The sequence below is a fragment of the Numenius arquata genome, chromosome 5 (assembly GCF_964106895.1).
Source record: "Numenius arquata chromosome 5, bNumArq3.hap1.1, whole genome shotgun sequence".
Lineage (NCBI taxonomy): Eukaryota > Metazoa > Chordata > Aves > Charadriiformes > Scolopacidae > Numenius > Numenius arquata.
Genome location: NC_133580.1, coordinates 70,142,324 through 70,168,963, shown reverse-complemented (window position 1 = coordinate 70,168,963; position 26,640 = coordinate 70,142,324). Strand labels below are relative to the sequence as shown.

Sequence of the window (26,640 nt, the reverse complement as noted above, 5' to 3'; positions counted from 1 at the left end):
TTGGTAGCTGAATTCAGCGTAGATGTAAGAAACCACACAGAGCGTGGAGGGCTTGTGCTGAAGTGCGGCTTGTGACATTTTGAATGTTTTTATTAAAATATTAGTTGTTGATACTCCGTGATACACCTTCACAGTTCTGTCTCCTTGTAGCTGGCAAATTACCTAAGCTTGGGCTGTGATAATCTCCATTTGTTGCCAAAAAAAAATATAAAAAAATTAAAGAAATAAACCAGTGTATCATTGCCATAAATGAGTTTGATGGCACCCAAAGCCGGAGCGGTGCTGGGAAGGCCCTGGAGCAGTTTGCAGAACTCTCAGGTTTGTCTCATTTTGGGTTTGGTTTGGGGTTTTTTTGTTGTGGTTCATGTTTTGTATGTGTCTATGGTTGGTGTCAAAGCCAGAACTGTAACCCCTGCCTCACGTGTAGTGAATTCTCCAGTCGGGACGTTACTGACTGTGGTTTATATTCAAGTGCCAGCAGAGAAATTCTCCCTCCTGGAGCGTGAGTCTCGCTTCCCTTAAACTGGATTTAAGGCGGGTGTGATTTATTCCAGCGAGTTTAATTGTGGTAACGGCCAGGATAAATCTGCCTTCACAAACCTGCTCCGAGGCTTTTTCAGGGGGAAGACATAGCAAGAAAGGGTTCTGAAGGATTGTCGATATCTTCGTAGTTACAGGGTGGAACAGAACGCGTTAAGTGGAAAAACCATGTGGCTTCTGCTGATTTTAATGAAGTGAAATGAGGGGCTGAGCCCTTCGAGTGACACGTTGGCATGCTTTCTCTCTCCCTCACCAGGCTGGAATGATAAGAACCGATAAGGATGAGTACTTCATCGAGCCTCTGGAAAGAGGAAAGCAGATGGAGGAGGAGAAGGGAAGGATCCACATGGTGTACAGGCGCTCAGCTGCCGTGCAGCATCCCACCGACCTGCTCCCTGATGTCCACAGAGAAGGTACCGTACCCGGGGGCTGGGGGTTGACAAATCTATTCCAGGTAACTCCAGCCTACGGGAGCTTTTGAAGGAAGCAGTTTTGAATGAGCTGTTTGAAAAGAAGAACATTTAAATGTTTATTCCGTCAGTCATACACGCAGCTTCTCTGCAAAGAGCATCACATGTGCTTTCAGGTGGCAGAACAGAACTCGGCCATGAAGTGTTCTCATCAAGAAATGTTGCACAATGCTTGTTTTTTCCTTCCTTAAACCAAAGGCAAAGTTTGTACTGATTTAAGTGGAAACAAGTCTGAGCTCCACGGAAGTTGGTAAGATATTGTGGGATGTGAGATTTCATAGAAATCCTGGTGTGACTTTAATGTTCTGAGTTGTTACAAAGACCCGCCAGTCCATACAACTTCAGCTTAAAGTTTGGGTCCTGTTTCTTCCTGAGAAATAGCTAAATTGTGCCAGTGGCTGTTACTGTTTTCCTCCTCCTAGGGTTGCAATTATTGCAGTTTGAAGGCAGTTGCCTTGATCGGATATATTTTGACTTATCCAAGGATTCCCCTCTGTCTTGAAGAAAACCTGCTTGGTCCATCTGAGAGTAATTATTGTGTAGCTTAATCCATTTGCTCGTACGTTTTTCCCCCCCTTTCAATATTACACAAATCCTTACAGACCAGCGCGTCGCATAGTGAGTGCTGAGGGTTTTGACACCGTGGGCTGGGGATGAAAGAGCAGCTCCGTTCCCCTTCCGTGCTCCGCCTTTGTTATAACATCTCTCAGCTTCTCAAATTCCTGTTTGTACTTTGTGTTCACATGTTCTTGGAACTTAAGAAAGGTTCGAGAAGAACAAGAACCACCACTTAAAATGCACAGAACGAGAATGAGATGCAAATATTAAACAGAGAGGGATCAAGCAGTCCCTCGTTGCCAGTCCTCACGGACTTAGGTTATTCGGTGTGTGTCCTTGGCGATGCACCTTCTGGGTCTGTTCCAGCGGATTCAGCGTCTCTGTCCTCTACAGTCTTCAGATGTGCTCACAGACTTTATTTGTAGGGTTTTTGAATCCATGGAATCCTTTGCAAATGTCAGGTAGCTGCTCCATGGGGAAGGTCGGCAGGAGCGTGGATAGCTGAGGCAAATTATTCAGGGATTTATAAATCGCTGTCATGGTTTCGGCCGAATTTACCAAAACCGGACCGAGAGATGGCCCTTCCCCTCCCTTCTCCCCCTCCAAAAGAGGAGAGAGGAGGAGAAAGAGATAAGGAGATTCAGAAGTTTAGAATGAACTAAACTACTTTAATGAAGAATTAATATTAAAATAAAAATAAAGAAGAAAATAATGAAATAGATACAATATCTACAAAACCGTATCAGGCTCCCAGGATGACAGTCACGTCACCGGCAGGCACTGGGGAAGTCCCAGACTGGAGTCAGCGACGGATGGGAACTGGGTTCCAGCTCTGGAGTCAGGAACACACGGATCGGGATCAAAGGCAGATGAACAGACAGAGTCCTCTCTGGACGTCGGCCATCGCAGGAAGGGGCTGACCCTTTGATCCCTCAGCTTTTATACTGAGCATGGGGCAGATGGGATGGAATACCCCAGTTGGTCAGGTTTGGGTCACCTCTCCTGTCCCCTCCTCCCCACCGATGTGACCCCTCTACGTTTTTCCGTTTCCGATCCTCTAACGGGGCCAATAACGAAATTGGCTGCCCTTGGTTGTTATAGCAATAAGGATAAGCAAGGGCCTCCCTGCACACCATTCCTTGGCACGGAGCACAAACATTGGGCTGATCATTCTGAGAACGAGCAGTTTTCTCCATGATATACCATTAATTTCAGAGAGTTAGAGGAGGCCTAGCTAGGATGTAAAGTTACAGAACAGAAAATTGGTTCGGTTTTACTTCAAACCGGGACAATCGCGATTCATAATGTATGAAGATTAGTGAGACAATAAACATCTAGAGTGATGAGTCGTACCTCGGAATCCTTGAATGTTGTTTGGGATTTGGTCAATCCTTTCAGGGTCTTGACGACTTCAGCGTTTTCCCACCTTCTCTTGTTTGGTTGGAGGGAGCACTTAAGGGCAGCAGCCACTTTTTTTAACTTGCAGCAAACTCTTTAGTGTCAAAACCAAGTGTCTATACCTGATTTCTTGCTTATCAGGAAATTCGGACGAAAAAGGCTTGTTTCTTATAGATGGCTTTATTCCATCCTTTGGCAGAGGGGATCTGTTAGTATGATGCCATGCGTTGTTGTTTTAGCATTTGTCTGGAAAAGATCTACAGCGTGTAATCCGTATTACACCGTCTGGGCAGGTGGAACTGAGAACCAGAGAGGTGGGTGCACTTCTGTCAAAATGCTGTGGATTCTGACAAAATTGCAGCTACTGTTGGTGTCTTGAACTTTCTCCCAAGAGGGTTCCTTAAAATGTGTTAGATGGGTTTTCATCTAGAGGTGAGGTCTTTACTTTTCAGATGTGTCTAGAGGTCTCCACTTGCCCGTGCGTTGTGAAAACTGAAGGCTTTCCCATCTTTCCTGTTTATCCAAAGAAAAAAAGTTAGATGGAGGCTGGCTAATTTTCCCCCCTGGTTACTTTTCAACTGGAGTGATTGCTTTGCTTTTAGCCACCTCTCATTACCATTGACTGAGCCCAGTTACTGAGTGCTCCCGATTGGGTAAAACCTTATCTTTTTTGTACTATTATCCTTGTTATATCAAGTAGATTGCAGTCTCGTCTGCTCTGTTGTTTGGTAGTTCCACCTTGGCTCAAATTAGGCGCAACAAAGGAGTAAGTTGTATTGGAAGAGGTTGCCCAGAGCAGCTGTGGCTGGAGGGGTTCAAGGGCGGGTTGGAGGGGGCTTGGAGCAACCTGGTCTGGTGGGAGGTGTCCCTGCCCAGGGCAGGGGGTGGCACTGGGTGGGCTTTAAGGTCCCTTCCCACCCAAACCATTCTATGATTCTGATTGCCTTTATCCTTATGCCTTCAAGATGCTTTTTAAGATCCAAGCATGACCCAGGTTAAAGCCTGTGGAGCCTGAGGAAATGTTTGACCCACGTGATGGGTTAACATTGCGGCTCTTCTAACTAAATAAACTAATTTTCACAGGAAATCTCTCTTACTCTTGACAGTTTAAGGCTTATACACGCATTTGAGTTCAGGAGCTAGAGCTGGCTGTTACGCCACTGTGAAACAGTTTGCGGTGGTTGCGTGTTCTGCTACATATAGATGCTTGAAAGTCTTTCTTTATCTTCTCTGCTCCTGCTCCCCAGCCCGCGAGCGGAGCCCGGGCCGGGGCCAAGTTCTGCTGCCGGTTTACAAGTTGAGCCGTGTATTTAGCCGACAAGAATCCAGTCTTTCAGTAACAGACTACAGATGACTCAACAAACTAGATGTTAAGATTAAAAAGTACTTAAAATTGTTGTTGTTAGTGAAGTTGTTATAAAAACTGGGAGATGTTGTGGAAAAGCCTTTCTCCACAATGAAACAGGACATGCTGCCTTGTGTTCTCTCTATAAGAAGTCAGTTTTATAAGATACCATATAAGATGCTTTATAAGATGCTATTGCTGTCCAAGTCCTTAGGAGTAGTATCCTAAGATACTATTGCTGTGAAAGTGTCCAAGTCCAGCTATATGGAAGAAGCTTTCCATCTGACAGGACATCTGGTATTCCTGCGGGATTTTAGAACATTTGGGAATTTGTTGGACGTTTTTCAAACAGTGGGACAGAACGAGCGTAGGAGTTCTAAGTCAAAAAAAACATCTTAAGATCAGTGTTTTAGCAATGATTGCAATGTAGTGGAGCATCTACTGTATTCTGATAGAGTTAAGCACAAGACATATACGACGTGCCGATGCCTGTTGACGGTACCCGTGGCCTCTCCAGGGAATGGCGTTCTCATCGTTGCGTTGTGTAGAGGTTGGGTTCCTCAGCAGCGTCTCCATGAAACACTCGAGAATTCAGATGGGAAATCCCGCCTCGTTCATTTGAGGAATGCTGTAGGATTACAAACCTCTAAACATTTACGGAGAGCCCTTGGTTTTCCTTCCCTCTGCACGTCTGTGCTGGGCAGCTTCTGCTGCTACACACGTCGAAACGCTTACATAGTCTTTTTTTGTTAAGTATTTCTTTGTTTACCTCATTCGTTAAGCACAGAGAGGAGGCCCTCAAAGCACTTCGCAGAACATGGGAAGAAATGTGAATATTTCAGAAATAAAAGTGAAGTGCTAAGATAGCACATGGGTTTTTTTACCCCCTTTTTAATTTCTTTCTTAAATTTCATCATCTCTCAAGTTAAGGAGCTGGGAAAACAACCCGGAGGCTGAGCCTTTAAAGCGATGGTACCGATATCCTTTGAACTGCTGGACCTCTTGTTCTTTTGTGTGTGTTCGCACCCAATTTAGACTCCTTGAAGGAACCCTTCATTAATTGCTGCCTTTTTATACCTCACCCTTTTCAGTCATTCTGGGGTGAATATGATCTCTTGCGTATAAATGGCCCTGAATATTTGGTGGTTGGTTTATGCTTCTAAAATGCCTGTGCTCTCGCTGGGTGATATCAGGGAAATGTGGATAATTTTCCATATTCCGACAGAGCGGGGGCAGGAGTGGTTATTTGTGTTGGGTTAGTTCTCCTGGGCAGAGGAAGCTCTTCCTCTTCTGCAGGGCTGGAGCCAAGGCCTCCCCCGGGAAGTCCCAGCTATTGAAAACCACTTAAACGTAGTAGGATGTGACACGTCAAGTGGATTTCTCCCCTGGGAACGGAAAAGATTCTTGATTATTCTTCCTTGTGAGGAACTGGGTCAGACGGGAGTCACACAGAAAACCATGTGAAAACCGGGCAGCTCGTAATGTTTAATACAATCTTGGCCTGGAACATGAATGCTCTTACCACGTTTTCAAAACACATCTACTGTCCTAATTTTTGTCTGAGTTGGAGAGAATGATTGAGAATTTATGTCTGTGCTCAGAAGTGAGGTGGGATCAACCATCATGAAGCTGGTGGGAGAGTATGAATGAAGAGGTGCATGCTTAGAGCAAGCAGCAGTGAGTTGGGACAGGCTGCTGGGACTGCAGAGGACCTTCTCGCTAGGCTTGGTAGGAATAGAGAGAATTTCATAGAAGTTCCCAGCTATTGCAGCACGCTTTCGTTTGACTTGTGCTGGAGGAGAAACACAACCCAGAAATGCATTTATTGACAGTGGGGACTTGGCAGCCCAGCGATCCTAATTAATCTTTCCAGCTTTAGAAGAGGTGGTAGATGCATCGAGGGAGGAGGAGGTGGTATTTCCACAGCCAACAGCCTCTGATGTCCATGAAAAGGGGGGAACTCTGCATTTGAGCGGTGATGGGTTGCCACGTTTAACCTACCAAACGGTTATTGTTGGTCTGAAATGAGTGAGCTGCTTAGAGAAGAGCCCTGTTCTGAAGTGTGGCTGCTTTAGCATGGTCCCTGTCTGGTACTGTATCAAGGCTGGGTTGGACGGGGCTCTGAGCAACCTGCTCTAGTCGGAGGTGTCCCTGCCCAGGGCGAGGGGTGGAACTGGAGGGGCTTTAAGGTTCCTTCCAACCCAAACCATTCTATGATATGAAGGCAGTTCACACAAGGCTCTACACTGTTTCAGAAAATATTTGGGGTATTTGCTTTACTGTAGAAGTCACATGAAAAGCTCTGTGACTTGGCGTCCCCTGCTAATGGGGACATAACTCGTGGGGCAGCGGTTTGCAGGATATCACCAAGCACGTGCATCTCCTGTGGCTTTTGATGCTTCCTAGGGTCCCTCCTCTGGCATCGGAGATGCTCTGCCAGCAGTGGGAGCGTGGGTGCTCAGGGAGAAGGCCAGGAGGAGGGAGGAGAACAGCTTCTGAGGGTTTTGTTAAAGACACTGAATGTTTGTTTTTAAGCATCTGGAATGAGCATCTGGTTTAGGTATGGTCTGGGAATCCTATCAGAGAGCAGGAGGATCTCTAGCGTTCTTCATGGGTGTAAATAGGCACGATGGTCTCCTGACGGCTTTTCCGTATCGGTTTGCCCTGGGATGACATTCTGTGGGCTCGACTTCCCCGGTAACTTAAGTCTTGATCCTAGAGACACTGAACATCTGGGCTTCTCATTTTGGCTGAGCGCTACAGGTACGCGCCATCGGTGTTCACATCGTATGTGAATCATATTCACAAATAACGTCTGTTAAAGAAAAAATACTTATTCTTAAGGACAAAAAGAAGCAAAGATCAAAAGACTCCGTGTTGGGGGTGAAGGGTCTGCGGGGACAGAGACGGAACAAGCTGTGCATACAAAGCTGAAAAAACTAGGGGAACGTACGAGGCTGTCATGTTAAAATATTATTTAAATAAATCTTTAAGATCTTATCAGCAAAATAGCTTTTCACTTAGGAACGGAAAGAAATGCTATCTGGACAAGCCTGAGTTGGAGGGTTTTGAAAGTATAATGGTGATATCATTCCGTCTGGACAGGATGAAAAGAGTCTGTTCTCCTTTGTTCATAAGCTGACAAACATCCCCAAGATGTGTGATCATTAACCTTATTCCTTGAAAGCAGTCAAGAAACAACAGAAACAGGCAAAGAACTGTGGAGTTTAGAATCAAATTTGCACCCAGGAGGCCTCCTTTGCAGGTTCTACTGAATCAGGCTGAGGAGTGCGGTAAAATACAATCCAAATTGTATTTCTCAGAAACATAAAAGCCTGATCCAAGTCCCCGGGAGTCGGTGAGAAGACTCAGATTTACGTCAGTGGGCTGATGAGACAGGTTTTGGATCATATTCTGCTCGAGCTGATCACAAAGAGCTCCATTTATCTTTTCCCCTGTTCATTCATTTATTATTTTTTTCCACGCACTTTTTTCTCATATGGAAATGACGACCAGCCTTAAGCTTGGAGGTTACACAGCATGTTAAAGTACTCCAGGTTTTCCTAGTTTATCTTCCTCTTCACATCATAGTATTTTTTTTATTTTTTTTTAATGACAACCTATTCACCCGGAGAGCACTTCAGATTAAAGTATTTTTGTAATTGCTTCCTAACAGTGGGAAACAAGGAACAGGAGCCTTTATCTCCCAGCTTCCTTTCAGAATTTTCATTTTCCCTAAAGAACCCAAGTGCTTGTGTGGCCGATGGGGTTGCCATGGCGCTGGGTTCGAGCGTCTTTGTCCCAGGTGGGAAACATGTAGGAGGAAGAAATGATTTGGGAATTGCTCCTGGTTGCCTGGGAATGGAACCCGGGAACTGAAGGTAAAAGAATGGGAAGACTATTGCCTGCTTCGGAGACCTCCCTCAGCACTTCCCCGGGCACATTTGGGTTTCTTAGAGACGTCATGGTGCCAGAAGGTGTCTGAACTCGTTCTCGGAGGAATTTCTCATGACCCGTGTTTTGGTGGAGGATGTTTTAGATACCGCACAGCACAACACACAAGTCCGTGCATCAGTAATAACGGGAAGGATGGAACTGATTTCTGTGGAGATGCCGTACACCACGTTTTGTAACGTTCTTGTCCAAGTTGTGTTGGTGGCGATAACCTTGTGTATGCACCCATCTAAAGACATCCTGCCTCTTTATCCAGAACCGCTACAGCTTTTGCTTTTAAATCAGCCGCCTTCTATAAAATTGAAACTTAATAGGATTCATTGAAGTTCTTGGTAGAATATTGGTTTGTGGGGTTAGGGTTTTTTGTCTTTTTTTTCAGGTATCAGTTTGCTTAAGCAAAGGAAAGGCAGTCAACAAAGAACTTTTCGAACAGGAACAGCACATCATGGCATGAAGGAAAATGATTATCGGTGATGGATATATTTACAGTGGGGAAAAAAGAGAAGGGATCTAAGGAGGAGGAGAAGTGGGAGGAAAAATAATGAGAAAACCATCAAGCACTTCTAGAAATGGAAGTAGATTAGTAATCTCCTTGAGTGCAATGGAATTACAGCCCTCTCCAAGGGTTTGAGTGTTTGCACTGCAGACGGAAGTGTGCTCTCAGCCAGGTTAGCCATAACCTGAACTGGATTTAACCTCCCCTGCTTGGGTATCAGTCAGTACAACTGTGGAATCACTGATTACCACAAAATACAACCACGAAGCTACATGTATTATGGGTTCCTATAGAGCCACTGTTGCTTTGGTCTCAACCTGGAGTGTCCCTGGTGAACGTGGCCCGGGATGTGTCTCCTCCATGTGCTTTTGTACTGAGATCTGCTTCCTTGGCCCTCTAAGTTCGCAGTTGGGTTTGGCCCACTTGTCCTTGGTGGAGTTTGGGGTTCATCTTGTACTTGGAAAGTGTCTTTGTTTCACTATTTTCTATCTCTCCTCTCTTTTTTTAATGACACCTGTCACCATAGACATACAGGGAGACCGGTCAGTTGGGTATGGAGTTGGCTTAGTGAGGTGTTTTTCCTCCCAGTTCAAGTCAACTCGATGTCATGTATTTCCACTAATGTGCTGGGCGGTACAATTAGCAATCGGTTCCCGGAGCTCAGTGATGAGTGCTGGTGTCTTCCTGCGTGCGGTTACTTACATCCAGCTTCAAAAAAATAAAACCAATCAAATTCTTCCCTTGGATGAGCATCCAAAATTTGTGACGTGAATGGAGAAAAATGAAAGTGCTTGTCTGTGTGCTGTGAATTAGATACTGTCTCCTGGGGCGTCTCTGGGTTCCCTTTGCGCACCCGTCTGTGTGAATCTACGGCTCAACGTTCCATAGAATCAAAGCGTGGTAACTCCACAGTTGTGTTTTCAATATTTCCAAGGATGGAGATCCCACAGCCTTTCTGAGCCTCTGTTCCAGTGTTTTTGATTCCCCTCATTATGATATTTTTCCCCCCTCCTATCTAATTGGAATTTCCCTTGTTCCAGCTAACGTCCGTTACCTCTCATCCAGTAAAAACTTCTTGATCATTAATGATCACCGTGTCCAGAAATTGAGTGGGCAGTGAGGGAGCGGGGTGTTTCCTGGCAGATTCACTATCTCGCCTTGAGTTTTCACTATTGATTTGATAATTGCTCTATATTAAAAGTAGAGGTGATACACAAAAAGCGTTAGCAGGGACCATAACTGGACAAGTTAGACCACAGGGCTGAAAAGTGTAGGTGGCCAACAGGCAGAGAAGGTAATCTGTGATTGAACAGGAGGTCAGTGGCAGAGCTGGGAATAGAAACATGTTTGCTGCAAATACTTATATCTCATCTTAAAGAGAGTGGTAAGAGTTAGTAAGATGTATAGAAATTATATTCAAGGTACATCCAAGAAATTATATTAATGAATTGCGCTGCGTGTTATTGAGGCTGTGATAACGAAGCTGAGGTTCAGAGCGATGGGGAAAGAGTCCTGTCACAGGAGCCAGGTAATTATAAGATTAAACGTAAATATAAGACCCATAATCTCTGCTGGACAGGCTTTATCCTGTTTGCTCTGAAATGTCTATGAGTAAAAGAAAACCCAGACTTCATAGCTGAGAAAAAGCTTGTAAATTCTTTTTTTCAAGAAAGACAGAAACTTGAGGAGGAATGGATCGAAAAGTGCTAGAAGGTGACTTATTCTCTTTGCCTGTGTCAGGGAGGTTGTGCTCACCTCCCAGCCATGGGAGCAGGGACATCCATCTGGTTAAGTCGTCTTCGGTTCTTGGCAATAACAAAGGAAAATTATTCTTAAATAAAACCAAGGATAAAGGCTTGATTCCAACCGCAGGCACCCAGCGCCAGAGTAGTAAAACACACAGAAATCTGTACGAAGGGAAAATTGAAAAAATGGAGAGAGATCAGTACATGCAACTTGCAGCCATTCCAAGGCATATACCGTTTCCCAGTAAAAACTCCTTATGGCCCAAAATTACATAGGAAGAAGGGAAGGGTAATGTTAATACAGGTAAACAATAACTGTCAGCAGGGATGGAGAGCATCGTAGAGCTGGGCTCCATATGAGAGATGAGAAGTAACTCGTTCCTGCTGCTGAGTTCGATAAGAAAGATGCATGAGATGGTTAAAAGGGCTTTGAAGTTGGCTGGGTGGGGAGCAGAAGGAGTGGGGGGGGTGGTACCCAGCGATGATAGATAGACCTTAGAGCCCCTTCCAGTCCCCAAAGGGAAACTGGGGAGGGACTCTGGATGAGGGAGGGGAGCCATAGGAGGAGGGGGAAGGGTTTGCCACTGACAGAGGGGAGATGGAGATGAGATCTGGGGAAGAACTTCTTTGGTGTGAGGGTGGTGAGAGCCTGGCCCAGGTTGCCCAGAGAAGCTGTGGCTGCCCCATCCCTGGAGGGGTTCAAGGCCAGGTTGGAGGGGGCTTGGAGCGACCTGGTGTGGTGGGAGGTGTCCCTGCCCAGGGCAGGGGGTGGCACTGGGTGGGCTTTAAGGTCCCTTCCCACCCAAACCATTCTATGGTGCCTTCTGCAGGCTCTGGCCAGCCTCTGCCCTTCCCCGGCCCCGACGGAGGACCTGCCAGGACAGTCCCTCTTGGAGAAAAAAATGCTAATTGGAAGCAGAAGAGCTGCCTTATCAAGATGAATTTATGTGAATTAGAGGTCAGGAACATGAGGAAATGAATCCTCCCACAGCTTGCGGGGGCTGATGCTTGTTTATGTGTTTTACATGTGCATCATACAAATCTAGTACCAAAATGTCATGCTATGAAAGCACCAAGAGACTCTTTCACCCAAAGAAAAGATCCTTTTTTAATTAGTCTGCATTCTACAGCTGACTTTTTATAACCTATGTCTTTAATGGGAAAATGAATTAAAATGTAGCAGTTTGTATCATAATAGGAAATGGTAATTTTCATACCATATGACTGTTGCTGGAATTTCTTCCTCTGAATTTTATGCTGTTTTGGGATTTTTCCCCATTGTGAGACCCCTGGTTTTAAGGGGTTTGTTGCTTTTAGTGTGTTTTTAGGAAGATTTTAGAAACGCAGGAATAGGTAAGAATCCAAACCAAGGGGGGAATGAGAAATATCTTTGAAAATTTATGGATACGATGTAATCAGCCCCGGTTTAGGGTAGAGGAGGAGGAAAACTTATCTTGTTTGTCTTCGGCGGGATGACAGAGTATTGGGCAACTCAAGCTGATAGGAAGGCGTCCGGAAATGACGAACGTGAGAACATCATCCTTGCGGTCAATTCTGCTCCCAGTGGACCCCAGTTTCTTCAGATCCATTTCTGGGTTACAGAAGTGTGTAAATCTTTCCAAAACGCCACAGTAAAACACCGCAGAGTAACAGCGTGGCCCAGCTGTTGTTTGCTATGAAAACAGTGGGGTTTTTTGGGTTTTTTTGCCAGAATGCCTCGCCTAATAGTTCTTTCGAGTATTCTAATAACATGGGATAAGATCGTCAAGATAGTTAGGATTCTGGAGGTTACTAAAAGGCACACAAGTCTGAGTCTGCAGTTTGAGTTGGAAAAGAGTGAATTGCTATCTAAGGGCAGCTGGCTCCTGCCACCGTGACGGGGAGAAGTGACCTGCGGGAAATCTGGGTTAGACTCGGTCAAATACCCTGTGGTTTGGGAAGAAAACCCAGGGAGCGATGAAGAGCTTTCCTGGCTTGTACCTTCAGGAGGAGCCAAGGAAAGCTTTTCGTTTGTGCGTCTTCCCTTGCAGGGCGACTGGCAGAGCCCTTTTTTTAGGCATTCCCTGGAAAAGTGTGAGGACGTGTCTGGAGGAGAGACATGGGGAACAGCTCGGGCGCCTCCCTGGTGTCCCCGTCTGAGTCTTAACACTCCACCCAGATAACAAGAAGTTAGCGTGAGACACACGTGCCGGGGAGCAGGTTTATCCCAGACCAGGATGCAGTAGCTGAATGACTCGTAAGACTAATGAAGGTAGAATTGACACATGGTTTTCAGTCCTTGCCTTTCCATAAGTCAAGGAAAAATGGCTGTTGTGGGGCTCAGCAGGCCTTTCTCATACATGTTGGGGTCTACAGGAGAGATGGGGAGGAACTCTTGATCAGGGAGGGGAGCCATAGGATCAGGGGGAAGGGTTTGACACTGACAGAGGGGAGATTGAGCTGAGATTTGGGGAAGAACTTCTTTGCTGTGAGGGTGGTGAGAGCCTGGCCCAGGTTGCCCAGAGAAGCTGTGGCTGCCCCATCCCTGGAGGGGTTGAAGGCCAGGTTGGAGGGGACTTGGAGCAACCTGGTGTGGTGGGAGGTGTCCCTGCCCAGGGCAGGGGGTGGCACTGGATGGGCTTTAAGGTCCCTTCCCACCCAAACCATTCTATGATTTGCTTGTGCTGGACTCATGGCTTAGAGCTGTAGGTAAAAGCTCTCCTTTCTTTTGTTAATGTCAAGGGACTTCGTCCATCAGGTGGCAAGAAACAGTAAGATTTTCCTCCTTCTCCCATATTTCTGCATGGGCTACCTAACTGTGGACCTGGGCCCCTGGAGAAAGTTGGATTCCTGCACTCACACCCTCTGTGGAGGACGGGAGGTGATGGGGCGTGAGTGCAGAGTGGGCTCAGGGCTGGAATGAGGGATGGATGATGTCCTGCTGGTCCAGCTCAGTATCAGCACTGGTCTGAGGGCAGAGGGAGGTGTAAGGACTGGGATGTGCTTCTCTGATGCTCCATTGTCTCAGGGCTATGCTGGGGTAGACACATTGCCAAAAAGATCTTAAAAATATCTAGTAAAGGCTACCGGTAGCCTGGGAATCATGGAGCGGCCAAGCTCAAAAGGGCTACAACTTGCCGCAGTCCTGTGTTAATGAAATTGTCTTGCCCAATTAAATGCAGTGGTTCAAATTAGTGTCACCTGTATATCGAAAAGTTCAGGAAAAATGGGAAGTTCTTCAGGAAAAAGGCAAGGAGCTGTCCCAGAGAAGCCAGTTTACAGAAGAAGCTTGAATAAATGACATAGTCGCAAATGTATTAAAATGTGTTAGAAATTTAAGTTGTTAAGAAACGGTTTTGTCCGATAGGAAAAGATTTTTGTTGATTTCAAAAAAATTTTTTGTTGAAGAAGATGTAAAGGTAACAATTTCATTTTATTGAGAACTTGAGAACTGATGATTTTCACAACAGTTGAAAACACACCCTAAATACCTCTTTCAAATCACGTCTGCCTTACCTTTCTTATAATAGGGAACGCATTTAGTCTTTTTGTCTTTTTTGATTTATTTTTCACTTAGGTCTTGGACTTCCTAATTGCGTCCAGCTAGAAATGAGCATCTCTTGCTTCCAGGAGTCAAATGTCATTCACTTGATTTTCTCCAGATTGTAAAAAAAAAGTCTCTGTTGCTCAATTTACACACATGGCCCCATTCGCGTGGAAGCAGTGTTGTTCCTTGGCTGCTCCGGATTCCAGCTGTCAGATGGAGTATGCTTGTTCGTTTTCCTGACACTGTTTCACTCTCACATCTTGTTTTCTCCTGATAAGTTACCCGGTTTAGGTTTCCTTTATTATTCACCAGAGCTCGGTTTGCCATATTGCTGGAAAATTTCAGCTGGTGCTTCTAGAGTGAGAGTGATTTGAACTATATCTGTTGCTTTGATTTCGCCTGTGGCACAAGCCGTTTTGAAAATCCCTGAAAAATCTCCTACAATGAAAGGGCAACTCATTACGTTCTGTGGTTTGTGAAGAAAATATAATTAATATCATGTAACCAATAGCATCACCGATTTTGTTGATTTTCAGCGAAAGCCCTGGTTTTCTTTTTTAAGTCTGTGATAGCAACAGAAATCCAGGTCACGAAATAATTTATGACCTTCTTTTCTTTTTTTATTTAAATGTTCAGTTTTAACCAACACTCAGTGAGTATCCAGGAGCCATACAATCCATTTCGATAACTATTGTAAATAGTTAGTCCTTAGCAGTCCTTCAAACAGCACTGCCATGCAGCTGGGTTCTGCTCAGGTTCTTCCACAGCCAACTAAATGGCTTTTTTATCACTAATCGCAAGTGAATTTGCAAACAGACGCATCTGAGTCTGTGCTTTGGTATTTTAATGGTATTTCTCAGTTTGCTTTCACAGGGCTGCTTCTTGATTTATTTCAAGTCCTTTTTCTTAATCAGTTTGCAGGGTTTTCCCTGCCAAGAATAAGTAACAAAATATTTTCATGACTTCCAGCACTTCAAAGGTTCCAAGTTTCTGATGCCCAGAACATTTACTACTAGGAGAAAAAAGAAGCCTTCCTTTAGCTAACGGTCACTCTTTAACAGGGAACACAAGGTGAGATAAATCAATTAAAAGAATCTGGTATGTGAGCGACCAGCAGTTGGGTTCACGTAATGCCATGCGATCGTTTGGTGGCTGATTGTACGCTAACTTAATTGGACAAAGGCTGACGAAGTTCTGACCTCCGCAGATCTGCTTCGTTTGCTTTTTTTTTTTGTCAAACATGCTTTTTATTTTCGCTGGCGAGACAGACTCATCATTCATATTTATTTTTTTACATCTGAAGTTTGTCAGGACGCTTGGAAAAATATGACAATGAGAGACATCTGGGCATCCCATCCACTTGCTGTTTGGAAACATCTGCATCGTTATTAGGAACTTCTCGTAGCGCTGCAGCGAGCAGATGCGTTCTCTTTCCGTCTCCGGGCTAATTTACAATTTTCCTGGTAGTGAAAGAAATTCAATAGGCACTGAGGATACCTGTTTCTCGACCGGCCTTTTTAACACCACATATTTAGGATGCCTTAATGTTCCTTCCTGTGTGAGGAATAAACTTGTGGCGTTTGTGGGGGGAAGCCGTGGGGAAAAGTCAGCAGCGGCTCCTTCGGGTTATTCGTTGTCTGCGTCTATAGGATTTAAAAAGCTGAGCACTTGTGTTCTTGAATCTTTGCCAGGCAGGTTGATTCCCAGCTGTTCCTCAGATGTCAGGCTCCTTCTAAACCCAGAGTCCTCTGTCTCCAGCTGCCCTTTCTCGGTTTTTAAAGCCTAAAGAAATCTGCATTAATACAAAAGAAAAAATATCCCTAGTCTTTCTTCCCTTGCTTAACATGGCGAGCTGCTGAGTTGAGTGGCTGCAGCTGGAGGACATTATTTGATGAAGCTTGGCTTAGCTGTGGAACAGCCCGTATACATTGAACCAGGTAGTTACAGGAGCAAAAAATGGTCCATATGGAGCTGTTTGGTTCCATAGCCCGTCTCGGGCATTCCCTCGGAGCTGACAGGAGGAAGGTGGACAAGAACGATGCTCTGAGACAGCCTTCTGCCTCCAACACAGCCTCCAGCGCTCCTCAGCTTCGCTTCCTTTGGTCCACCCGGTCTCCTGTGTTAGGAGAGTGTTCTTCAGCTTTTCAACGTTTTTGGGGGGGTTTTGTGTCACTCTTGCTTGTCCCTCCTCATTGTCTCTTTTCCAGAGGGAAACACTTCATCCATCACTCATGGTCTGTAAGCAGTTCCTTGTTTGTGGCCATTGCTGCCCCCCTCTCCACAGCCCTCCTAGCGAAGGCCGGCGGGCAGGCCTGCTGGGGGGTTGTGCAGTGGTATTGATTAAATTGGGGCCTTTTTGGCTTACCAGTTGAACACAGTTGTTTTTAGACAACTCTCTGCATTGAATTTGGTGTCCCTTTTCTGAGTGACCATGGGTAATGACACTGTGTATGGCTACCATTTGCTGGGCTTTCTCCCGCGTGTTAGTTTTCAGCTGCCAGTATCTCTAATAACTCAGGATTTTGCGATCCGTGTACAAGCAGGTGTCACTGCTTTAACAATCAGAAACTTTATTACTTTTGTGTGTATTTCCTTTTTCAAATAGCTGGTGGATACCTTGGGTAGCTCAGCTTCCACCATAGGTTCCTGTGGTTCTGTAAGGAGAGTGGCTGTTACACACCACCTGGCTCACATTTTGTAGTAACTTGTGAAGAAAACACACGATTCTTTTTACCGGGAAGTATGAACAAACCATCGTTACCTTTGGGGTGAGCAGAACTGAGTTCAGAGAGCATGTTCCTCTCCAGCACTAACTGATGAAAGGCAGACCTCCCACAGGAGAACGGAAACCCACACCTTTCGGTGGGACTGCCCTTAGAAGCCGATTTAGGTAAGCATTTCAGCTTACAGATTAAAAGGTACTTACATTATGGTAAAATCTTCCTTTGAATCATTATGACTGAACTCAAATTCAGACGCGAGTAACGTGGCTTGTCTGTGAGCTCTTAGCACTCAACACGTTCTCGTTCACAATCTCCAGACCTCTCATGCGTTATTTACCATATTTTAAAACAGACTCGTTCTTCTCACTGAGGAGCAGGACCCACACTGGATGTGTAGCAGTGTCACGAGTGGTGCTTTCAAACTTGCTGTTCTTAGGGAATTCCTTCGTTAACAGATAGTTAGCCTGGAGGTGGGAGCCCACCAAGCGCAGTCATGTCCAAGTCCACGCTGGCATCTGAAGAGCAGGTCCACCATGGGGACAGCGACCATGTTTGTCCCTTTCACATCAATGTGTGAGCAGTTTTATTAAAATTAGGGAAAGGGGGATTGGGCTTAAAAATGCCAACTCATTAATTTGCTTGTAAAAATGAGAAGCTTTGTTAGACAATGTAGGTAGTATGGTTTGTGGATGACATCCCTTTGGCCTAGAATGCCCTCGCTTTGTTTGTTCTATAATAAGAAGCTGAAGCAGCAATGTGCTGTTCTTCTAATATTGGATGGCGTTTAGACTGGATAGAGAGGTAGAGATGATGTGAGTGATAAGACATGGAATACACCAGTGTGACTTTAAAACGTCTGGAATGTTGGAAGGGAAGTGAAGGTAACATTATAATGATGAATAGAAATCCTGGTGTAGGTATGTAGCATCAAGAGAGTAGAGCATCTCAAGTCAATTATGGGCTTAAATATCCCACAGGTGGTGAGCTACTAGCTGGGAGAATTAGCTGGTTTGGAGATTAAATGGGCATAAAAGAAAGTTTATTTGTAGTTTTTTTTCCCAAGCAGCTGCTCGTCTCATTTCAACTGCACCAAAAAAAAAGACCATTTATTTCCATTTTGTTTGGTATTTGTTCAATGTATGCCACAATCATCTTGATGTCACTGGCTGGAGGAAGAGATGACCAGTATGCGAGAGTGTATTGCACTGATGAGCACTGTGCTGGGCAATGTGTTGTACTGACCAGTTAAAACAATTTTTCCAGACTGGGACACTGTCACCGTGAGCATGTACGACGTCCAGTTGCCAGTGGCATTCCTTAAAGGACAGTGCGGAACGTACTATATTCTCCTTCATTCTTTAAAGCTCTTTCTCTGTTACAGTCATGGAAAAATGGAAGTGTCCTAGGACTGAAGGTGGACTGCCTTGGGAGAAGGCTCACCCAGACTGTTGCTTGCTGTTTGGATCTGATGCTCGCTGTTAGCTTTTACCTCGTTTTAATATTGCTTTGTTCCTTCATTAACCGTGCTGAGAGAAACGACCTATTGATTTGTAGAATTATTGCTTGAAGGTTAATCCTGAATTTGCTGGATGTACTAATAATGTTTGGTTTGGGATTTTCCCCAAAGAGGGAAGATCAATAAGCAATTACGTTCAAAATTGTTTGTTCTGAAGGCTCATAGGTGAGAATTTCAAAATGGAGACGCATTTCCATTTGACCATAGAGTGCTTCTGCTTAACCCTCTGTTTACTGTGGTGTCATACACCACCTCTGGTGACAGCGGTGTTGTCAGCGAGTCTTCCTTTAACGGGATCCTGCTGCATCGTCCAAGCTTGGTGGTCTGCCTTTAATATAAAATTGAAAATGAAGCAAAGCAAAAGCATGATGTTTGCATCATGTTTATAAAACCATTATGTTTAAATTCTTGTGTATTTTTTTTGTTTCTTGCTCAAACGCTCTGTCAGGTAGCATGCAATTATATTTTTCCCGGTTTGTCCGCTTTTAGTAATTTCTTCCATATCACAGTCTGAACAGGCTGTGTTCTGACTTCAGAAACAGTGTGGAATGACTTTGAAAGCACATTCATGTGGGGCTGAAATCAAGTTTTTCTAGCTATATTTAAACACAGGCGTTTCAAATTACTTGATAAAAGCATGTCTCCATCTGACTCAGACTGTTAGACACACTAGAAGCTATCAGCATTCCAGGCTGGCAAACGTCACCAGTAGAGCTTTTCTGACCCTCCGTGTTCATCCCATACCTTGTGGGCATCATAGGTATCTGTGATGCTCCTGTGGTTGGTGTCACGTCCCAGGGCTTGCTCCTCTCGTGCTTTACTGGCCTCAAGCCAGAGTGCCCAATAGAGAAGAAGTGCTTGTCCCCAGGCACATTGTGCTTTCCATCAGTGCAATCACACTGTTGGGTGGAAGACTATGAGATTTCACTCATTTGGCATAAACGGGGACCTTTTGGAACCTCAAGTTTCTTGTGCCAGCATTTAACAAACCACAGAATCAAAGAATGGTTCGGGTTGGAGGGGACCTTAAAGCCCATCCAGTGCCACCCCCTGCCCTGGGCAGGGACACCTCCCACCACACCAGGTTGCTCCAAGCCCCCTCCAACCTGGCCTTGAACCCCTCCAGGGATGGGGCAGCCACAGCTTCTCTGGGCAACCTGGGCCAGGCTCTCACCACCCTCACACCAAAGAAGTTCTTCCCCACATCTCATCTCCATCTCCCCTCTGTCAGTGTCAAACCTTTACCCCTCGTCCTGTCTCTACAAATGTGCCCTAGCATCCCACCTAGTCACCATCGATGGTGTTGGCTTAGCAGCAGCTCATCACCAGTAAGAATGGAGAGACAAGTTCATTTGTGTACCTGGTGCTTGCTTGTGTCCAGGTGAAATGAGACAGCAGGAGAAGTAAGATTTTGCTGAGTAACTTCTATAGAGGAAGAAATGAAAACCACCTTCCAGGCAATGGAGAGATCTGGTCTCCAAACAGATGTTTTGGGATGTCATCCTTGAGCCAGAAGCATTTGCCTCTTCCTCAGGAGGTTGACACGTGCCTTCTGTGCCTTTGTCTTCAGAAGGTAGGTGAACAGTTTCTGACCTGTTTAAATCTAGGAGGTGAAAGACAGGATTCTGGCTCTCACGCCAGGGAAACTGAGGCAGCATCTGCCTTTCCAAGGCAGGGAAAGCTGGTTCCCGGGGGAAAGCCGGCTGCTTTGCTGGACAGGGAGTTCTCAGGAAGGCAAATACTTAAGTCCTTTTCCTCCTAGCAAGTCTTCCCTCTCTGTACTCACTCTCTCTTTTCCTTCTTAATGAAGGGAAACTCCATTATCCATTTCTCCTTGGAAGAGTAGAGTTGGACAACAGGAGCCTCCATGAGACCTTGTAGTTGCTTGGGCTGTAGTTGCTTGGGACGAAATAAGCTGTGCTCAGCATCTTCCCTGAAAGTTTGTTTGGGTTGATTATCATATTTACAGCTTGAGTGGGTGTTTCAAAGACCTGGCAAATGATGACCCCAGCTAGAAGTGGGTAAGCTGATAGCCAAGGTTGGGAAGAGACTCCTCCACAGTCGGTGGCAGAGCTTAAAACCAAATCTAAACTCCCTGAGTCCCCAGCGGATACCCTGACGACGTTGGATTTCGGCTGGCGTAACCGAGAGCCGACTGGGCTGTTGTTTGTTTTGCAGTTCAGAAACGGAAAGATCTTTTTTTGCCCTACTTGTGTTATTGAAGCTTTTTGTTGTCTTACTTGTTTAAGCCCAAGGCCTGGTTTGCGCAGATCGGCGTGTTTTGTTGGTGCCCCCCCTCCTCTCTTTGTGCGGTGTTAGCAGGGAACGGCTCCCTGCATATTTCCGCCGTTATCTTGGACGGTATCGCGGTACATGTACTGTTTGGAAATAGCTTGGGTTTGGAGACGTTTGTTGGTCTTGGAATACTCACTTACAGTGCATTCATGGAAAAAAAAAGCAGGAACCCGAGTTCAACAGCTTTCAGTGATAGTTTATAGTTGGAGCTTTTCCTTTATATTGATGCCAGTGGAATTTTGAAAAAATGGCTGAAATTCCGTGTGGCAAGAAAGAGAGAGGCTTATTATCTGGGACTAACACTTTGGTGCATTTTTTAAAATGGGTGTTATTTGCTGTCGTGCCATTTCTACGCTTCTGCTATATCGGTTGCTTCTTTTGCCTCATCATTTTCAACAGCTTTTCTCCTATCTTTGGTTGTTGCTGTGACATTACTCACGCTGCCATCCTCCTTTGGGGACGTGGCCAGGATGTGACACTGTCACATTTGAGTCCAGAGTTAGGGATAAGCTTAGCTTTTGCGTTCGTTAGTAATTGAATCCAAGCTCAAGTCTGTATTTTTGGATGAAATTGTGCAAAGTCTTTCAAAACCAAAGAGCAGAAATACTGTATGGACCTCTTTGGGTCATTGTCTGCTTTATGCATCCAAGGTAGGAATTTTTCAAGATCAAGTACTCCCACTTTTTAAAGTAATTTTTAAGTCAGAAAAGAAAAATTGGTTTCCTGTAACTTAGAATCTCAGTTCACATCTAGATCTTTCCAAATATCAGCCACCTTTAGTTTGTGTGGTTGAAGAGTCATAGAATCATAGAATGGTTAGAGCTGGAAGGGACCTTAAAGATCATCGAGTTCCAACCCCCCTGCCCTGGGCAGAGACACCTCCACTAGAGCAGGTTGCTCCAAGCCCCATCCAGCCTGGCCTTGAACCCCTCCAGGGATGTTGACATGCACCAGCCTGGAAATACAGAAGTTTTGCCATTCTTTGGTAGTATTTAGAATGTAGTGAGGATAAAAATTGGGTTAACCTTCTCAGAAAAAAAAAATCCCAGAGGATAATATCCCTCTGCTCAAATGAAGAGGCGTTTCTTCCCCGTTTCATGGGATGGAGTTAACTCTGGGCTGAGTTACCCTAGGGACTGGCAGGGCACCGGCAGCTCTGTCACACCAGCTGCCAAGGCACTTGGCTGTGCAAAAGGAAATTATCCTCTGCACACCTTGTGTTTTCCTCTGACACCTGCTCCAGCTTTCCATAAACCACACTCTTCGTTTCTGCTGGTGCCTGGGACTGTCATTCCAGCTGCTGTTCGGACAGTATTCTTGTGCCCCTGAAACACAAATGATATTTAACTGAGCATTTTTTCTTTGCAATTTTGTTCGAAAGACGTTGAATTTATTGATTAACATTAGCTTAAGAGGTCCTTTCATGTGTGTAAAACTGTGAAAGGGCAGATTGAAAAGCCAGCAGCAAATCTGAGCGTAAAATGCTGTCTAGTCTGGACCCCTGGTTTTTCAAAGTCAGAGAGAATCCTCAGCAGTTTGAACTTGATATTATTTGGACACCTTAACATTTCTTGCCAGCCTGCCTGAGAAAATGAAACCTGCCATATACACAGTCCAGAGATCCCTTTAAACACTTTTATACACTTTAAAACAGTTCTTGTAATATTCTGGCCACCTTGTTCCCCCTTCTTCACCCTCACCTGCCCCGCAGCAGCGTGTGCCCGAAGGCTCTTCTCCCTCAGGCATTTAAATCTGCTTTTTGAGGAGGGCTGTCTCTTTTTGTCTTATTTATAGTCAGACCCATTGTATACTCCATGGAAAATTCTTCCTAAATCTTCTCCCATCGCAGGTTCTATTATTATTATTATTGTTGTTGTTGTTGTTATTATTATTATTATTATTTCCCTGTCTCTGCCAGCTTTCCCCCAGACTGGAGGGCTCGTTAAAGCAGTACTGTTCAGGAAATGGGGAGAGGCACAAGAATGGGACCCTGCTCGCCAAGTAGGGAAAACTGGCAGCTCTTCCCTGACAGGGAAATTCCTTGGCTTCCAGGAGCGGCTTCGTAGAGAGAGCGCCTTGTTGAAGAGGCACACGGGGCTTGAGGCACCAGTCCACGAATAAATGGCTTTTTGGGTAGTCCTGCGTTACGATGAGGTTCTATCAATGATGTTCAGATATTGCGTTGAAATTAATTTGAATATAAAAGTTGGAAATTGACAGTTTTATCTGAGTGGTCTTGAGATCAAACTGGGAGCGTCGGGAGGGAAAATGTCAATTTTGGGGATAAATAAGCGAACAGCCTGCGTAGTCATCCCCTGCAGCAGGGGTTTCCAGCAGACTTCACCCCCCAGGGCAGACAGCACAGACGGAGCAGAAACGAACCTCCCCCCAAAAAACCCTCTCTTTCCTTAGTTACCGCTTTTTCAAGCACACCTAAATGGCACCATATTTCAGGCCAGAAAGAGAGAAGGGAGGTCAGAGCGGGAGAATTTATGACTCTGTGCTATTTTGGCTGGGGTTTGGGATGGGGAGAAGGAGAAAGGGGAATGATGAAAATATCCTGTGTGGAAACACTGTGAGTTATATTCATAACACATCTGTGCGAGGTGCAGGCGAGGCTGGCTCACTAATAGGAATTTGGTGAGCTGGAAAGGGAAAAAAAAATACATGCTTCTTTGTATAAGAGTCTATATGAAAAAAGGAAAGCGCGGAAGGGTAATGAATCCGTAATGAAATAACTTCTGTTGCCGTTACTGAGGGCACGGTGTTTCGGGCCGCTTTTTTTCCCCTCCCTGAAAGGAAACAGGAAAACTAATGTGGGCTCCTCTCCTGTTTGTGCACCAGTTTTGGGGTGTGACAGTCAGAATTAAAACTCATGAGCTGCATATTTACTGATTGTTTTTTTTTTTTCAGTGAAAACACTGTGATGTCAGCATGTGTCTAACGTCAAACTGAATGGTTTCTATAAGAATATCACACTTTTGGGTCATATTCTATGTAATTTTAGCCAGGGCTGTGGGTAGGAGAGGTCCAGCTTCACAAGGAGTTGTGAGATTTAGTCTCAGGACTGCTCCCTCCCACTTTTAGCCCTTCCAGTTTTAAAATGCTCTCTTACAGAAAATGTATGTCTAGGAGACAGGAGAGGCTTGGACTGACTTGCTGTGATTTCACAAAATCTACAGTGGTGTGCCTGTGTGATGTTGAATATTATTGTGGGATGAAGAATCAGAATTTGTCGACAGAGAACGGCTATCTGGACTATATTTATAATCCCCCCACTTCAAGTATTTTTTATTATCCCATCTTCATTATCCCAGCCAGTCCTTGTGTACAAGTTAGTTAAAAAAGAAGTATTTCAGCTTGAGGTAGGGTTCACGGCCAAATGAAAGAGTCCTCAAAACCTCAGTTTTATACACCGTAATACCTAAACTTTATAATTATTGTATCTGTCTAACTGTGGTGTGTATATGTGTATGTGTACGGTACATCAGCTGGTGCTCTTTTGGAAAGATAAGTTTGCAAATATCTAGTTCGCAGTGTGATAATGATGTGCCGTGTTTACTAGAGGGTGGGATGTTGATGGTTTGGATGTTGAAATTCATTGTTTGGTACGGTAGATAATCCCTGCACGTTGCCTTGACCCAAACACAGCAGGAGTCATTGTGCTGAAGTCAATGGCCTTTAGATGAGCCCCACAACCTTACGTGTTTGCCCAAATCGGAGTTTGCCGGGGAGTTTTAGAAAGAACTCGCCACACTCCAGACTAATGATGTGGGGAACCGTGTTTCAGCTGCGGGGAAAGCTTTGCCCAGGAACCCTGCCTTGGACCTGGGCTGGTGTCGCTGCAGGTGCATGGACTCATCCCAAAACCAGCTGTTGGGCTTTGTCGTGTCGGAAGGTTGGAATCCACTTAGTGACAACTGAGCAATTAAGGACAATTACGCTTTCAGCTACATTAACGAGTAACTCGGTAGTAAGAGATTGGAAGGAAATGGCCCATTGTCGAACACCCGCGTAATTTGTGACTCATGGCATCACTGGAAGGGTGTTTGAAGTTCTCTTTGTTTTGGTAATACGGACCACATAAATATCTTCCCACATTTTTTTCCAGTTTTACACACTCAGTTATTCCTTTTATGTGACTGAATACTGTGAATTCCATTCTCCTGTCTCCTTTAAGCGTTTGTCTCTGCATAAGCCATCTAGCAGCTGGGGCTGCCCGTTGTGTTCGCAGCCTTGGCTCTAGCCGGCGCTGGTGGCCGCGTGAGGAAAACACGCTCGGAGGCACGAAAGCGAGTGCCGTTTTCTGAAATCTCCTCTGGAAAAACGCTTTCTGGGGTGGGGTGGCGATGGGTAAAGCGGCGGCAGCACGTCGGTCAAGATTCGGGAGGTGAAGGTCACTCCCCAGGCTGGAAGCGCTCAGCGCTGGCCCGGAGTTTCCCAGCAAGGTCACTGTGCACCAAACGCGGTCTCAAAATTACTTATAGAATTAATCAAAAAGCACAGGAGAAGCAACAAAGGTGGGACAAGACCCAGGGTTTAATGAAACCCTTTAATGCACTTTCCATGTCATCATGTTGTAGCTTCTACCAAGTCGATGTTATGTCTTTCTCTTGTCTTTTTAATGGATTCATGACTTGGTATAATTAGTAGTTTTTATCTACAGCCGTAATGCTCCAACACTTTAACTTTGTCAGAGAGGAGAACTCCTCAGTCAAGTACTTCACTATATATTGCTCTTAAAATGACTGTTCTGATTCACCATGACCTGAGTGAAGCACTTGGACACAAGGTTTGGAATATTTACCTGTGTACATTACGGTAACACCGCTCGGTGCTCAAATTCTGGTTTAAATGTGAGCTCTAGAAGTCATTAGCCAAGCCGTGGGCTTGTTCATGCTGCTCTGGCCCATGTTAGCATACTTGATGAGAACAATCTTTCTCAGTGCTTGGGTTAACTCTTTTCCCCTTTCAGCTCTACCAGCTCAGCTGAATGATTGTCCCTTTCTTATTTTCTTTAAGAGAGTAGCTAAATCCTTTTCATTAAATTCACTAACACAAAAAAAATAAGTCTAAATCTCTAGTGTGATGGAAGTGAAAAATGACTGCTCAAACAGTGTTTTTTCCTGATCTAAACTGGGATGTGATTGCTCCTGCAGCTGCTGGATGGTGGCTGTTGTAGGCTGTCCTTAAGGGTATCACATCATTTACCTCATTCTTAGTGTGATGTTCACTTCTCTAAGTACTCTTTTGTTAAAATGCCAACATGAAATATCTCTTCTGAAACAAAATCTGGTGTTTAATAATACACAGAGATGCTCGTTTATTGTGGCCAACGCCTTACATGCATGACCTCATCTACCAAAGCTGCTCCTCTGCGGACCCATGGGCCTGCCTGGACCAAGGAGGACGAATGTCGTGTCTGTGCAGCCAGGTCAGTGCCAGCCGAGACCTGGACATACTGAAAACCCAGCAAACCCACCCCCTGTCTGCTGTAACCACGTCGGGAGAGGGACCGGAGATGTTGGAGAATAATTTTTGCCTTTTATAAAGAGGTTCGTTCAGTTTGGAAGGGAAACAAGCCCAGTTCCCTCTGTTACACCTCTTCTGTATGAACACGGACATGAACATGAGAGCTAGAAAGAAGTTATTTCAGTCCCGATAAATTCAGAAATCTTTTATTTCTTTATGTGCAAGGCTTCAAGCTTTGGCATTTTGACAGAGCTTCATCCCTTTCCCCCTTCTGCTTCTCATTTCTCCTTATAGACTTCAGCTGTTTTGTTGCATCAGGCCAAGTGTCCTCTCTGGCCGGTGTCCTCCAGCCATATGGTCCAGGTTTCAGAGCTCCATCTCTACACTTAGCAACACGTCAGAGGAAGGCTGCAAAGGTGGTGTAGAGTACCGAACTCTTATTCACTGGTCATCTACATCAGCGTTGGGTGTCAGTGTCCGCTCGGACTCTCGGAGGTTTGCGAGAGCTCAGTGAAAGTCAGTGAGAAGTGTCTGTCTCCTTTTACAGAAAAAATTTGAAGTACCTTTTTGGGTTTTCCAGTGTGTTGCCATCAAAATGTTCT

At 45.0% G+C, this 26,640-nt stretch overlaps 1 protein-coding gene across 1 annotated transcript in view; it reads left to right on the top strand.

Moving 5' to 3' along the window:
- Nucleotides 1–26,640, top strand: part of ADAMTS3 (ADAM metallopeptidase with thrombospondin type 1 motif 3) — a 104,760-nt gene that overhangs the window by 36,525 nt on the left and 41,595 nt on the right. Inside the window, exons 4-5 of the mRNA XM_074147642.1 lie at nucleotides 797–953; nucleotides 16,911–16,922. Coding sequence (XP_074003743.1) covers nucleotides 797–953; nucleotides 16,911–16,922 — 169 coding nt within the window. The remainder of the gene's footprint in view (nucleotides 1–796; nucleotides 954–16,910; nucleotides 16,923–26,640) is intronic.